This window comes from Plecotus auritus, assembly GCF_963455305.1.
Source record: "Plecotus auritus genome assembly, chromosome: 8".
Lineage (NCBI taxonomy): Eukaryota > Metazoa > Chordata > Mammalia > Chiroptera > Vespertilionidae > Plecotus > Plecotus auritus.
Window position 1 is genome coordinate 59,093,040 of NC_137782.1, and position 16,345 is coordinate 59,109,384.

General features: G+C 37.0%; 1 protein-coding gene across 1 annotated transcript in view; it reads right to left on the reverse strand.

Moving 5' to 3' along the window:
- Window positions 1-16,345, reverse strand: part of CTNNBL1 (catenin beta like 1) — a 181,579-nt gene that overhangs the window by 77,474 nt on the left and 87,760 nt on the right. The window contains exons 9-10 of the mRNA XM_080683808.1: window positions 16,113-16,171; window positions 14,517-14,665 (exon numbers count right to left, since the gene is read on the reverse strand). Coding sequence (XP_080539934.1) covers window positions 14,517-14,665; window positions 16,113-16,171 — 208 coding nt within the window. The remainder of the gene's footprint in view (window positions 1-14,516; window positions 14,666-16,112; window positions 16,172-16,345) is intronic.

A 16,345-nucleotide genomic window follows, 5' to 3' on the forward strand; every position in this document is an offset into this window, starting at 1 on the left:
CTGCTGGAGGACAAGTAGTTTATCTTAGTCTTGTCTGGGTTCATCAGGTTGTCGATCATGCCAGGACCAATGTGAATGCAAAAGCCTCCATAAATGTGGATGGCTGTGGGAAATAACTGGGAGTCATCTACTGCTCCCTATTCTGCCAAAGTGAACCTTCTGATGAGGAGGAGGGGTGGGGAGAGAGAAGTCAGCTTATTCTTCTATATTATACGAAAAACACTTTTGCAATGAACATGCATTCTGAGTATAATTTTTTGTTCATTTGTTCTTTCATCAAATATTTACAAGGTACTTAACATGTGCCAGATATTAAGTTGAGGATGTAGAGACAGCCACAGCTCACACTTCTGAGGAGCTCAGTTCACAGGGGAGACAGATATGCAGACAATAAATATGCTGAGAGTAGCCAAGTATTACAGTGAGATGTATAAAAAGTAGAATGTGAACACCAGAAGGGGGGCTGACTATCTCTGAGTCGAGGAGGCCTCACAAGGAGATGATGCCTGAACCATGCTTCACTGAGTGTCTTTCCTGTACAAGCAAAAAGGAAAAAGGTATTTCAAGCACAAGGAAACAACTGCACATGCAAAGACACGAATAAACATGGAACATTCAGGGAAGTGGTGCATGGTACTACTTGAATAGAAAGAGCAAGGGGGCAGCAGCAAAGCATGGAACCTGCTGATCTTGTGTATTAGAAAGATTACACTTGCCACAGTGAGTTGAGTTGGACAATATTGGGGTGGGGAGGGATCCCAGGAAAGCAGAAGAAAGGGAGAACATACATAGTAGACTAGGAGTGAAAAGGACTGAGTTCAGATCGAACCTGAGGTGCCTATGAGACATGACAACAATGTCCAACTTTTTCTTATGAGTCTGAAGTCTAGGAATGAGATTAAAAATAGGGGGAAATTTGGAAGAATCATTAAATTTATGGGGAGTAACTGAATCAATGGTATGAATAAGACCACTCTAAAAGAGTACAGAAAATATGTACAAAAGAGGGATGGAACCCTGGAGGAAACTTATTTGGAGGACAAAAGACACAGTGAAGCATAAAGTAATCCCGGCAAGAAACTTGGATAATGCCATGAGATCATTTTAGCTTGATTTCCAATGTACATGATAAAGTTTACTGCCTTTTAGCTTCCAAAATATAAGATTACTTTCTAGGATCCAGGATTTCTATGAATTAAGATAGCTTCAAATTACAGTGCCTAAAGAACACAGGTGCTCTGGGAGATGCTAAGGGATATTCCACCAATAAAATAGAATAATGGTGGTCTTCTATGTTGCTGGACACAATTTTTCCATTTTTAATTTCTATTCCCACCCATTTTTAAAAAACTGATGGTACCAATTACTACTTTACTTATCTACACCAGGAAACAAAACAAGTATGTATAAAACAAAGGTTCAATTTTTTGTTTCTAGTACTAGGGTGGGCTAGATATGCAGAAAAACCACTCATAGCATGGCTAAGTCGACAGTAAAGACAAACAATCAATGACCAAAAATAAAGAACCCTAGAGAGCACGGGCTGGCAAACTTTATGTAAAAGGCCAAAGTATTTTAGATTTCACAGGCCATACAGTCTCTGTGGCACCTTTCTCTCTGTGTGTGTAAGTTTTTATACAAGGGTGGACAAAAGTAGGTTTACATTTGTATTCTTGTATTATTGCTAACTAGAGGCCTGGTGCAAAAATTTGTGCACGGAGGCAGGGGGGTGTCCCCTCAGCCCAGCCTGCACCCTCTCCAATCTGGGACCCCTCGGGGGATGTTTGTCTTAGGCCTGTGGGATCTGCCTAAATAAATGAACAAACAGAAGGACAAAAGATACAAAACAATCATTTTCAGATGCCTAACATCAGGCAGCACAGTACAGTGATTCAGAGAGAGAGGAAACACATGAAATGGACTCAGTTGCTTGAAGAGAGTTTCTAGGCTCAGGACAGGGAGAGCCTAGGGAGACCAATGTGGCCATATGCACAGGACAGAGTACCAGAACCAAGAGCTGCACAGAGGGTCCCCTTCAAGTGGTCAGTTGAATACTGATTAGAATAGCCGTGGGCAAACTACGGCCCGCGGGCCGGATCCAGCCCGTTCGGCTGTTCTATCCGGCCCGCGGAGCCGAAAGAGCGGAGGGTTCTCTTGCTCTCCCCTCTGCTCCTTTACTTTGAATTTATATTAGTTCACACAAACACTCCATCCATGCTTTTGTTCCGGCCCTCCGGTCCAGTTTAAGAACCCATTGTGGCCCTCGAGTCAAAAAGTTTGCCACCCCTGGATTAGAACATGCACGTGAGGAAATTAAGGCTGGAAGAAGGAGAAACAATCCCTAGAGCTCACTGAGGGCTAAGAGTATTTTGTGTTCCAGGAACTGCAGTGGGAAAACCTGTGAACTCTGTTCGTCAGAGAGAGTACTCAGAAGGGTATTGCTTCAGTCATGGGGCAAAATTGGCCATAGAGTCAATTTTGAACTATAAACTAGTTCAAACTAGCTTAACTACATCTTGGAATAAATCTCAATAATATTTATAAGGATACAAAAAAATCCAGCATTCAAGATAAAATTAATAATATCTGAATTTCAGTAAAAAATTACCAGGCATTCAATGGGGGAGGAAAATATTACCCATAAAGAAGGAAACAAATCATTAGTAAAAATAACATGGATGACAGAAGAAAAGAACATTAAAACAGTTATAACCACAGTTGATATGTTCAAGAAGGTAAAGAAAAGCTTCAGCATGTTAACTGGAAACAGGGAATATATAAAAAGACCCAAGTTGAACATCTCGAGAAGACAAATATAATGTTCTGATGAAAAATACAGTGAGTGAGATTAACTGCAGATTACACATTGCAAAAGAAAAGAGTGAGTTTGAATACACAACAATAGAAACAGAAAGAAAAAAGGCTGAAGAAAATGAATAGATCACCAGTGAGCTATGGTTGGACAATTTCAAACAGCCTCATACACATTTAATTGAAATTCCTGAAAGGAGGATGGGGGCAGAAAATACAGTTGAAAATTTTCCACATGTGATGAAAACTATAAACCTACAGATCCAAGAAGCTCAATAACAAACCCCAAACATAATAGACATGAAGATAACTATATCAGGTATCACATCATAAAACTATTCAAAATCAATAATAAAGAGAAAATTCCAAAAACATCTGGGAAAAAAGGGGACATATTACATACAGGAGAACAAATATAAAAGTAACAGCAGACTTCTCATTGTAAACTAAGCAATCCAGATGACTGGAGTAACACTCAAAGAATACTGAAAGGGGAAAAAACCCCTATTAACCTAGTAGGTAAAAATATTGTTCAAAGATGAAGGCAAATGCTTTTCAGACACAGACAAGCTGACAGAAGTCATCACCAAATTCATACAAGAAATGTTGAAGGGAATAATTTGGGAAGAAGAAAACTGATACCAGATGGAAATCTGAATCTACACAAAGGCATGAAGAGCACTGGCAATGGCAAATATCTAGATCTGCAAAAAAAACCCCTTTTTCTTACTGAAAAGAAATCTTTAAAAGTTAACTGACCACTTAAACAAAAAGAACAATAGATAAAGAGATTTTTAACATCCATAAAAGTAAAATGTATGACAACTGCAACACAAAGACTAGCAGGGAGGAATGGAAATTTATTGTTGTGAGGTTCTTACACTATAGATGAAATGGTATAATAACTACTACATGAAGACAGACTGTTATAAGTTAAAGATGCATACTATAAGCCTTAAAACAACTACTAAAAAGGTGAAGACAAAGAGCTAAATAAGTCCCCTAAGAAATAAACATGGAATAAAAAATATTGTCCCTGACCGGTTTGGCTCAGTGGATAGAGCGTTGGCCTGCGGACTGAAGGGTCCCGGGTTCGATTCCGGTCAAGGGCATGTACCTGGGTTGCAGGCACATCCCCAGTGGGAGGTGTGCAGGAAGCAGCTGATCGATGTTTCTCTCTCATCGATGTTTCTAATTATCTATCCTCTCCCTTTCCTCTCTGTAAGAAACCAATAAAATATATTTAAAAAAAAAAAGAATAAAAAATATTGTGAAACTCATCAAATTGTATACTTTAGCACTGGAATGATGACTAGCAATGAAGAAAGGACGGAAGGACTCAGACAGGTCCAACACCATATCCTGCCAGGTTACGTTGCTTCAGCATAATCTGCCTTCTCAGCCATAGTACTTCCTCATTTACAAAGAAGTAACACCAGCCTAGAGAGCTGTTGAAAGGATTATTTTGTGTTTTTGGAGCATTTTTCTGGTTCTTAGAGAACAGGTGCAAACTACTATTACTCATCTAAGAGAGAATGCTAATATTCAGTAAGTGGGGAAAGGGAATGCTTGTTGGACAAACAACAAGCAAGATCTACGCGTGCAGCTTAGAGCACAGACTGTATAGAGCCCCATAAGGAAGCACAGCTGACTTCTAAAAGATCTGTGTTATTATTCTGCTTTTGCAGTGGAATCCTGGAAACTGAACGTCAGAATAAAAGGCTCTAGCTCTTAAAAAACAATAACAACAACAAAACCCTGTAAAGGACCACAAGAATAAAAATGCAATAGAGTTTGTACCTTCATATGTTCATTATGAACAAAACCACTACAGAAAAAGGTAAAATCCAAGGGAATGAAATGTCAAGGTTAAAAAGAATTCCCCAGCTCTAGCCGGTTTGGCTCAGTGGATGGAGCGTCAGCCTGTGGACCAAAGGAGGCCAGGTTCGATTCCGGTTAAGGGCATGTACCTTGTTTGCAGGCTCCTCCCCAGCCCGGACCCTGGATGGGGCTCCTGTGGGAGGCAACCAATCGATGTGTTTCTCTCACATTGATGTTTCTGTCTTTCTCTCTCTCTTCCACTCTCCCTAAAAATCAATGGAAAAATATCCTCAGGTGAGGATTAAAAAAAAAAAAATCCACAGTGTGCACTACCTACCTATATATGTTGTGGTACAAGCTCATAGCCCAGAATTGGGCCTGCAAACTTACTTTGCAGATGGTATCCCATACTATTTTATTTGTTTCCTTTGTCAGAGACACTTTTCTTTAGCTCAAAGAAAATCTTACTGAAAACCCTCAGAGGAAAAAAAAAATTGGTGGTTCCTGAAATTAATGTGTCTATGTACCCCTCTCTCCCTCTCTCTTTTGCCTATTCAGTTAATAACCAAGATAGGTTCACTGTATTTCTGCTATACAATCCCAAGCTGCATTTGTACATATCCCTTGGGACCAAGGTGGTCTCTTCTCTTTCTAACTGGAACAGGGTTTTACAACAGAAGTAATAAGTTTCATGTCAACATTTCAAGGAAACTGACAATGTAATTCTTGTGTCTCCCACTGGCTTTGTTTCTTAAAGAACAATGAACCATTTGATACAAGGACATACAGTTAAAAAGTGCTTTGTGGTGGCAAGAAGTAAATTATTTGGAGAACAGGCTATAATGAAACCTGATATACTGGAATCTTGTATTTACAGCAGCCATGTTACCAGAGAGACATCTGTTACCAGGAACATGGAAATGGCAAACTAGTCTCAATCCAGGGGACAATAAGGGCATTTTGGTAGCTCAGCCCTCATTTCCTGCTAAATGCTAAAATGGCCATTCTCCTATAACATCAATTTTCACCCTTTTTCATCTCAGGGCACACATAAATTACTAAAATTCTGTGGCACACCAAAAATGATTTTTTGCCAATCTGACAAAAATAAGATATCTCAGCTTCATTCACACCAGACAGCTATTGTTGTGTTGGCTGTTGTCGTTTTTTTATTTGACCATCTAAGGCAGTGGTTCTCAACCTTTCTAATGCCGCGACCCTTTAATACAGTTCCTCATGTTGTGGTGACCCCCAACGATAAAATTATTTTCGTTGCTACTTCGTAACTGTAATTTTGCTACTGTTAATGAATCGTAATGTGTTTTCTGATGGTCTCAGGCGACCCTGCTAGCGACCCACAGGTTGAGAACCGCTGCTGTAGAGCCTAAGACCATGGAAAAACACAGATATTTACATTACGATTCATTAACAGTAGCAAAATTACAGTTATGAAGTAGCAACGAAAGTAATTTTATGGTTGGGGGTCACCACAACATGAGGAACTGTATTAAAGGGTCGCGGCATTAGAAAGGTTGAGAACCACTGATCTAAGGGAAAAGAGGTCAGTGTCCCTGACTAATCAGGTATTACATGTTTTAAAAGTTCTTGCAGCACGCTAGTTGAAAGTTGCTAACCTGTAGGCATAATTTAGTCTTACTTCCATGAATTGTACTCTCTGAAGCTAATCACTGTTAAACTGCACAGTAAATTGTGACTTTCTTAAATTTTATTTTTCTCTTAGCTAACCCTGACTACAAAACCATCACTTGATTTATATTCATATCTTAACTGTTCTGCTGCTAGCCAAGGGCCATCCAAACATACTCTCTGTACCCTAAGTCTTGGCTCTCAAATCAAAAGAATGAGGTCAACCTCCCTGACACATAAGGAGCAGTACTTTCTCCATCAGAAACTCTGGTTCTCTCTTCCTTTCAGCATATAGCCCTACACTGACCAAGAGATTCTGCACCTCATTTTTTCTCTTTCTTTGATGAAACACGATGGTTAAATAAATAATTCCCTTTTTGGAGGTTCCTATACTCTAGGATGGGTACCTACTGCTTTTTTCATAGCTTGAGTTCCATTTCTAAATTGCACCTCAATAATCTTTTCTTTTTTTCCAAAATGTCTTCATCTGTCCTTTGGCAGAGAGAGAAAAACAAAACAAAACAATAGCTTTTCCCCCTTTATTGATTCTGTCAAGCACTGTGAAATCCAGACACTCTTAACACAGGAATGAAAAAAGTCACCTGACAACTAAACTAACACCTAGGCGGCAGGGTAAATAGAGGGGAAAGGCTGTGAAGTAAGGGTACAGAGGTACTAGACCCCCAAACAAGCCCCAGAAACAAAAGCTGAGGGACTACAAATCCATGAAGGACTTCTTTGAACCTTGAGTGCAAAGGTTACACACAAGACATTAAAACCTAAACCACAGTCCTGAAATACCTAGGAGGATCATGGAGGCAGAGAGCGAAGAGGTTCACGTGTCCCAAAGGGAGATAAACCGAAGTGTGGCCACTTGGTTGGCTTCTGTTCCACAGCCTAGCGTGGGCACACACCAAATAGGGCAGTGAGCCCAGGACTAGAGCCGATGCCTGGCTTCCCCTGAGCCTTGAAGATCACAGTCAGCCTATGACCTGTTTTGTGTTCTTCATGCATTAAAAAGTTTGACAGGAAAAAACAGGACTAAATATCTTCAGACAAGAGATTGAGTTCTCAGTTTTATGGCTTTTAATAAGTCACTCCTCATTCTTTAAGTCTATCTATAAGATTTGCCAGAAATTCTATGACTCAATGATTCTAAACAGCAAAAATGTTTCTTAGATTTTCCTCAGAAAGTATGTACTGGGTACCTAATGTGTATATGTTGCTAGGTACAGAGATACAAGAGGAAGAAAACCTGATCTCTGTTCTCAAGAGTCTTACAGTACAGTCTGAGACAAACAGATGTTTACCACAGAAATAAGCAAAAGATGCTAGAACCTAATCCTCAAAATTTAGGAGTGGTGGTGAAATAAGGATAGGACTAGGAGAAGTGACATACGGGCAGAGGCTTCTTAAAGAAGTTTAGCCTAAACATTAAGGGTGAGTCACACAGAGGAAATAATAAAATGTGTTCAGGAATCTAAACTAGTTTGGTTTCAAGAGTAGAATGTGAACATGTGGAAAAGGGAGATGAGAAGACCATAAGGAGAACTAGGCAGAGCTCAGATGCTGAAGGGACATGATACCACATCACATGTTCATAGACAAAGAAGTAAAGTCACTTTTAAAAAAAGTCAATTTCACTAACAGAAAAGAAATAGAAAGAATAATTTCCATAGTTCCACAGAAAAAGGAAAATGAGGAAAGAACTAAAATACAAGGCAAACAAAGTAAAACCATCAAGGAAACCATTAGAACAAAATAAACTGACAAGAAAAGGGCCAAACATAAGAAACAAATTATATTCAAATGTCCATGGAATAATTACAAAAAATAACCATCTATAAGACCACAAAGTCTCAAATTCAGAAAAGTAGGTATTTTTCAGCCTATATTTTCTGTTACTGTAACAAAAAAAACAAAACTTTACCACTTGGAAATACGTGATGAAGCTGAGCAATTGTGTAAGAGAACATTTTTAACCTTAAATATCTTTATTTTTAAATAAGAGAATTATTTTGAAAAGCATTAGCTGTTCAACTCAGAGCTTTTTTACAAAAGGAAACACAATAAGTGGAAAGTAGAAAGAAAGGAAAAAATGGAGAAAAGGCAAAAAAAGAAAAAAGCCTGGGAAAGCAAAGAGTACACAAATACAACACCAAAACAAAGGCTAAAGCAATCCCAATCACTTGTAACAAATGTGATTGAGAAAAAAAGCAGAGAAATTTAAACACATAACACTGGGAGTTATAAAAGGGACACAAAGTAAGAAAACAAAAAAGAGGAAATGAAATAAAAGAAATGGAAAAGAATTATAATACAAGGACAATTTATATTAATAAACTTTAAAGTCTGTATGAAACTAAAACATTTCTAGAAAACTATAAAATATCAAATGGTCTTAAGAAAAACTAGAACACGAATAAAAGAAATAAAAAAACCTAAATAAATGAAGAAATATATCATGTTCATGGATTGGAAAACCTTATTATTACAAAGATGTCCATTCTTCCCAAAATAATCTATAGATTCAATACAATTCCAATAAAAATCCCAGCAGTGTTTTTCTAGAAATTCACCAGCTGGATAGAAAAAGTAACTAAGGAATTAGAATAGTTAAACCAATCTTTAAAAAATATTTTAAGATGATCCATGCCACATGATTTCAAGACTTACCTATAAAGCTATAATATCATAACAGTATGGCGATGGCAAAAAGACACATTAATAAATCGAGTAGAGCAAAAAGAACAGAAATAGACCCACAAAGATCTAAGATAAATTGATAGCTGACAAAGGTATAAAAGCATTTAATGGAACATGGATAATCTTTGCAATAAATAATGCCAGAACTGGATACCTATAAGCAAAAAAGAATAAATAAAGTATAGATGGTAGTTAGATAGGTACAGGCAGAGTAGGAATGATAGCCTGAAGGTCACCAGGATGGAAAGCTCTGGGCACCTAGCAATGAGCAAAATTGGGCTGGGACCTCACCCCCAAGGGTGACCTTTCCATCCCTAGCATATTTCTGGTCATACAGTTTGGACCCCCTGACATATCATATCGCTAGTCATGTGGTAGACCCCCTTAGAGGAGGAACAATGCTGAAGACAAGCCTCATATGTCTCATACAAGGACAAAAGATGACCAATAAGTCAGCCTAAAGAACAAGTAATTAGCCCCTCCCACCTAGCCCCCCTGCTAGAGGAGGAACTCTTGCCAACATCCCAGGACAGTACTTTCAGCTGCTTGCTGGATTCTTTTATTTCTCGTGTACTTCCTTTTTGCTTGCTGAATAAACTTTCTCCTTCGATTTGAGTTCCTTAAGCTCTGAATTCTTCTCTTAGCCAAACTCAAGTACTAAGGTCTAACATCTGCCACTAACAAAATCAAGAACCTCAACTCATACCTCACAGCATATACAAAAATTAACTTAAAATGGATCATAGACAAAGAAATGTAAAACCTAAAACTGAGACATTGTAGAATAAAACATAGAAGAAATGCTTTGACACCTTGGGTTAGGCAAACAGAGTTTATATATAATACCAGAGGCACAATTCATAAAACAAAAAAAATTATAAATTAGACTTCCTCGAAGTCAAACTTTTGCTCTTTAAAAGACACTAAAAATAAAAAGGCAAGCCACAGACTAGGATAAAAATATTTCCAAAATATGTACCTGACAAAGATTTGTGTCTATAAACCACACTTAAAACTCAATAAGACAACCCAAATAAAAAAACAGACAAAAGATTTGAACGTAAGTTTGATTTTAGTAAAAAGATGTAAGAAAGGTCAATTTATATATGAAAAGATGCTCAACATCACTAGTTATCAGGTATATGCAAATTAAAACTACAATACACACTCATTCAAATGGCTAAAATTAAAGTCTGACAATGCCAAGTGTTGAAGAGGATATGGAGCAATTAGAATTCTCATTACTTGCTAGTAGAAATACAAAATAATACAATCACTTTGGAACACAGCTTGGTAGTTTCTAACAGTAAACTTACATTGGAAACAATCCAAATGTCCTTGAACAGGTTAATAAACAAATTGATATAATGGAATGCAGAAATATAATAGAATACTATCAAGCACAAAAAAGAAACAAACTACTGATATATGCAAAATGAGTGAATCTCAAAAACAATTTAGGTGAAATAAGTTAAAAAACACACACACGTACTGTATGTATGATTCTATCTATATGAAATTCTAGAATGACAGTGGTTGCCTGGGGCCAGACATGAACTGGTAGGAACTAACTGCAAAAGGAATTAAGTGAATTTTGGGGGGCGAGAGGGTGATAAAAACTATCTATATATGCATGTTTAATATGGTAGCCACTAGCCACATGTAGTTATTGAGCATATAAATGAGGCTAAGGAAACTAAGGAGCTAAAATTTAAATTTAATTTAAATAAATTTAAGTTTAAATTTAAAAATTGATACTTGATTCAGTTATTGGGACACACTGAAGAAATTTAGGTATAGAAATCTACTTTTTCAATTGTAAATTTTATGGAATATAACTATAAATATAAATCAAGTACTTTAATGGAAATTCAGCATTTGGATTGAAATGTAAATGTACAATACACACTGGGTTTCAAAGACAGTATAAAAAATAAATGTAAAATGGCTCAACAATATCTTTATTGACTGTATGTTAAAATGATTATTTTTAATATAGTGGGTTAAATAAAATAATTATTAAAATTAGTTGTGTTTAACCTTCTTATCGTGGCTCCTACAAAAAATAAGACTACATATCTCACTCATATCAGATTTATCCGAGAATGCTGTTCTATATCTTCATTGTGGTGAGAACAAAGGTATATAAACCTGTCAAAATTAAAACTGTACACTTAAAATGGGTGTGTTTTACTGTATATAAATTATGCTTCAATAAAATTGATAAAAACATTAAGTTGGGTAGTATATGTGTGTGTGATAATGTGTGTACATAAATAACTATCTTGTTGATAATCTTTCTTTATCAAAAATCAGAAGTGTTAAAAAAATTCATAGGATAGAGACATGCAAAATTAACTGTTCCTTTTAATAGTTAAGAAATTAAATTATATTACAGTGGCCTCCCTCATTAGATATTGGCCTCCCTCACTAGATACTGAATTTCTTGAAGGTAGGAATCCTGTCTTGTTCATCATCTCTGTATAAGCCTAGCACTTAACAAAAGTTAATATAGTACTTTATCAATGTTTTAATAACTGCAGAAATGTTCTAGACACTTTATATATAGTCTAAGTCCCACAGAATCCATGCAAATATGGCATTGTTCCTCCCATTTTTTCAGATGAAAAAACTAAGGGTCAGAAGTCAGAAACGCTATAGTAATCTTACCAAATATCCAGAACAAGTAAGTGAAAGAGCTATGTTCCAAACCTGTATTCACCTCAACTCCAAAGCCCCTTCTTCTGAGATAGGGTATGTGATGAAACTATAACCGGTAAGGGCTACAGGGACTGTCAAAGAGATAGTAAGACCAACCCCCGAAGGACTTATGGCTTAGAACCTACAGACACCAGCTTGATCCAACATGGCAACTAATATAATCTTATGATGACCTCAAGCCTCATTATATACTCATTGTAATACATTCACATACTAAATGACACCCCTTGTGCCATGATAAACGGAAAGCCCATAGAAGGAACCAAAATGGCCTACAGGGCTTTCTGAGAAGTTTCCACCTCTTTCCCGGGAAAGATCCTGAATATTCCTCCCCCTTATTGAATGTCCTACCCCTCAATTAAAAAAAAAAAAAAATCCCACGAGGAAGAGGCTGCTCTGTCTGTGGAATAGCTCACTCTGTGTATCGTTGCTTCAGTAATAAACTCTCTTTCATTTTAAATTCTATGCTGGCTTGCATTTGGATTCTTTCCTGTGCAAAGCCAAGAACCCACAGTGGGTTGTGAACCCTTGGGTCCCCAGACCCCCAATATGCCTGTATCACTTCCATGCTATACTATGCTGCCACCTTTCCAGGTACGCATTTCATAACTGATGAATGCCTGAATCAAAGTAAATATCAGCAGTAGGGGCAATGGAGCCATAGAAATTTTCCTGAACTTTTAGTGTTACAGCTTCCCTAGTCTTCAATAGGCTCTCTCTAACAAAGAACAATTTGACAGGTCTTGCTAGATCAGAAGGACAAATCTAGTAGAAAAAAACAATTCCCTCCCAATTAAACTTTCCACTTGAGAGTCAGAAGAAAAATAACATAGAATGAAGAGCATAGGAAAGAGAAAAAAGGAAATGCTGAATCTGCTAATATAGCTAATTAATGCAGAAGAATTAATCTAACAGTAACTTCAGCATTCAAAAATGAAAGTTAGGAGATCCCAGAGAGTTAGTTTCTAAGTCTTTGGAGCTTCTTTTTAATTAGGCTCCCAGAATCTCAGCATTCCTGTTTGAAAAATCCATATTTCTAGTTATTTATTCAGCTCCCCACTGCTGCACATTACCAAGCCATATGCTACAGGAATACATCACTTCATATTTACACTCAACCATCCAAAGACACTGGCATTTCAGACCTTTAAGAAGCTTAGGGAAAAGTCCCTGCAGAGTGTAGTTTTAAGGTTAGAAAGCCCAGGAAGCCAAATGCATCTTCTTTACTTGCTATTTGCTTGAGAGAAGGTTGGTCATTTCAACAAAAGAACAGGCAATTAGAAGGGTAAAGGAGATAAGCAAACAGAAGACTCAAGAGAGGAAAGCTAGCAGAAATCACCTGAACACTAAAGGCCTCTGAATAATTTCAATGCCCCTCTCTGCACTTTAAAATAAAAATTTTAAAGCAATTCAAGAAAGGAAGATTTTCAAACATTCTAAGGTCTGAAACACACTGGACAAATGAAGAGGTCTACTGTGCCCCCAGCCTTTAAAGCAAAAGTATTTTAGAAATACGTATCTTGATAATATTAAATACAAAAGCAATTTTAAGCACAAAATGTTCACTGTAGAATTTTTTATAACAGCAAAACATTAAAAGTAACTTATATCAACAATAAAATACTAAGTAAGCTACATTCCCTGAGAGTCCATTATGCAGTTATTGAAAACTCTCATGAAGATTATGTCACAGCATGGAAAACAGCATGTCAAGTTTAAAAAGAAACAGTATAGAAAATTACATGTGTGGCAGGCCTAAAAAGCTGTTAAAAACAAGAAACCAGTTACATTAAAAAAAAAAAAAAAGAATAGGGTATACAACCAAAGTTGGGTTGTATTTGGGTGATAAGAGTTTTTTGTTTGTTTTTTTCCTTGAAGGTAAGAATGCTGTCATACTCAAAATAGTATCATACCAGTGTTTAAAAGCAGTTTTACATGTCTATATTCTAAATTGTATTTATTGATATATATTCGATTTATAAAAATATTTTGTCAAATAAATAATTTAAGAGAGTTTTTGGTATATGAGAGTAGAATTTTCAAGACAATAGACTATGTCTCAATTTCATAAAGAATAATTCAATAATGACTAGAGTCTCCCAACCATACAAACATGATCTAGTATCCCTCAATTTAGGAAACTGTCCCTTGACTCTCCACCACGCTCTAGTTATTACCCGCCTCCCTATCTCTCTCCTCCTTTTCACAAGAGTTATGGATATAAGATACTTCCCATTTACTTCCAACTTTAGGATTCTGTGAACTATGCTAACATGATACCCACTTTAAATATTTTAAGAAATCAGAACATAAATAATAAAGAAAAGTTCTAAAACTGTCTTGCACATTTTCTTATCTCTGATGCTAGCCACATAGCACATGCACAATTCATCAATGAAAATAATGTATATTGAAAAATATAAGTATGAATGATAGTCTACTGTTATTAATAAAATACAGACAAATGTATGGCATAGATAGGTCTATATGGGATATTAAAAAATTGGACTCAGTTTAGAAATTAATATATGTTTAGAAGTTTTAGATTTCCCAAAAACCAACACATTACGAGAAGGAAAAAAAAGACATTTCCCTTCAATGCAGTGGTCATATTACTAACGGACAAAATAGAGCAAAAAGACTAAGATACTTTTATTTACTTTTTTTACTTAGTCTTTACTAAGACTAAGATACTTTTTATTTTTAGGAAGCTCAAGGGAATAAAAAAACATAACTATATGTTCCTTTAATTTAGGCTAAAAGACAGGATTTGGGCAAAAAGTATGACAGCTAGGAGGTAAGAAACATACCTGAGCATGAGATTCATCAGCTGAAGACCCTCGCCCTTCAGGAAACGCTCACGATTGGAACTGAGCATTAGGCAGGAACAGAGTGAATCAAACAGATTCTCCATCATCTCCTGCTCCTCCGCAGTGCTAGGATTGTGTCTTTTAAACACCTGCCAAGCAAAGACATCAGAAAGCACAGAGCCTAAGAGAATGTCTTTTCATCAGCCAGCATTCAACAATTTCCAAAGCCTGCCTGTCATAATAACCCCACAGCAGTGGAACAAAAGCTTATCAAACAAAATTCTCATTAGTGTCTATTTCAGAAAAACTGGGCTTTCTGATTCACAGGTATTAAATGGTTGTCAGTTCACACAAAAATACAAAAAAAATCAACTGACCATTGGGTCTATGAGTGGTTGATAGTTTCAAGGAGGCAGAGTTTGTAAAAAATTATTTTACTGTGAAATATAATACAAATATAGAAAACTCTAAAATAGTTAAATGAATAAGGTGAGCACCCCTGAAACCACCATCCAACTCAAGAAACTTTTCCAGTTATCCCCAAAGCTCTCCACTGGCCCAACCCAACCACAACTCCTTCCTTTCCCTTCTAAAAAACAACTACAATCCAGAAGGGCAAATATTGGTTCAATATAAGGAAGAGTTTTCTAACCATCAGGGCTAATGAACTGCCTCGCACAGCAGCTATGGCTCTAAGTCATGGGAACAGCTTAAAGCAAAAGTTTTGTCTTTGCCAGAGAGATATGTGGCATATTAAGGGGAAAGCCTCTTAACAGTATCTGCATACCCATACAGTGTATTCCAAAATGATCAATAATCTTGCAGGAACAAGACTAAGCACCTTCCCTGAATTGAAAACAGATTCACATTTCAAAACTCTATTTTTGGAGGTGGAGGCCAAGCCACTCAGGCTGCTGGCACCAAGAGGGAAGCTGTATGCAAACTGACATCTCAGACACTCCCAACACTCTCAAGATTTTATCCAAATGATCTATTTTCAGTCCTGTTTTTGGAATAGCACAGATGAGATTTGTTAGAAGAAATCTTAACAGTGTTTTCAGAATGCCAGCAGAACAACATCTCAAGTGGATTTACATTTCTTACAACGAACAAATGGCAATTTCCAATTTCTCATTCTAGCCTCCAGTACTACATCCTTCCCTTCTCTGTGACCTCTACCCCACTGCCCTGGAACCTGTACTCCTTGAACTTATTTGGAAAATGAACAGACTCTATTTTAGTGGCAGACTAAAAGGAAAGGAAGTGAATAATCTTGGGAATGGGTCAACTAAAAATAACTTGGTATTCATAGCCCCCAAACATACACTTATGCAGGAAGCACCTTTTTTGAATTGATAAATATCAAAAGAGACCAAGAAAATCTATACGCAATACACAGTGATAGCTGATCATAAAAAGCAAATGACTAAGAAAAGGAGGCAAATCATGTACCTCCACTGTAACCTCAAACCTAACAACAGATTCCACATGCCTTGCATCACATGGCTTATTCCTTCCCACAATTTCCAGCTCCACCTCCCATTTAAAGCAGGCCATGTATCTTCATGGCAGACAGGAAGCATAAGAATTACTCACGGATAACTGCTGAAGAAGCACATCGATCCCATCCAGCTCCCCAAGCAATTCCCTGTTTTCTAAAAGGGGAAAAAATAGAGGAAGAAAAAAAATGAAGCTAACTGTCAGATTTTACAGCCGTCTAACACTGATACATCAGCAAACAAAATCAATACAGCTTGACAGAGTACAAAAGCTGCACAGAGAGCGAGAGGGAGAGCAAGGGGATGCCAAAGGCAAGAGAGCTTGCTGTC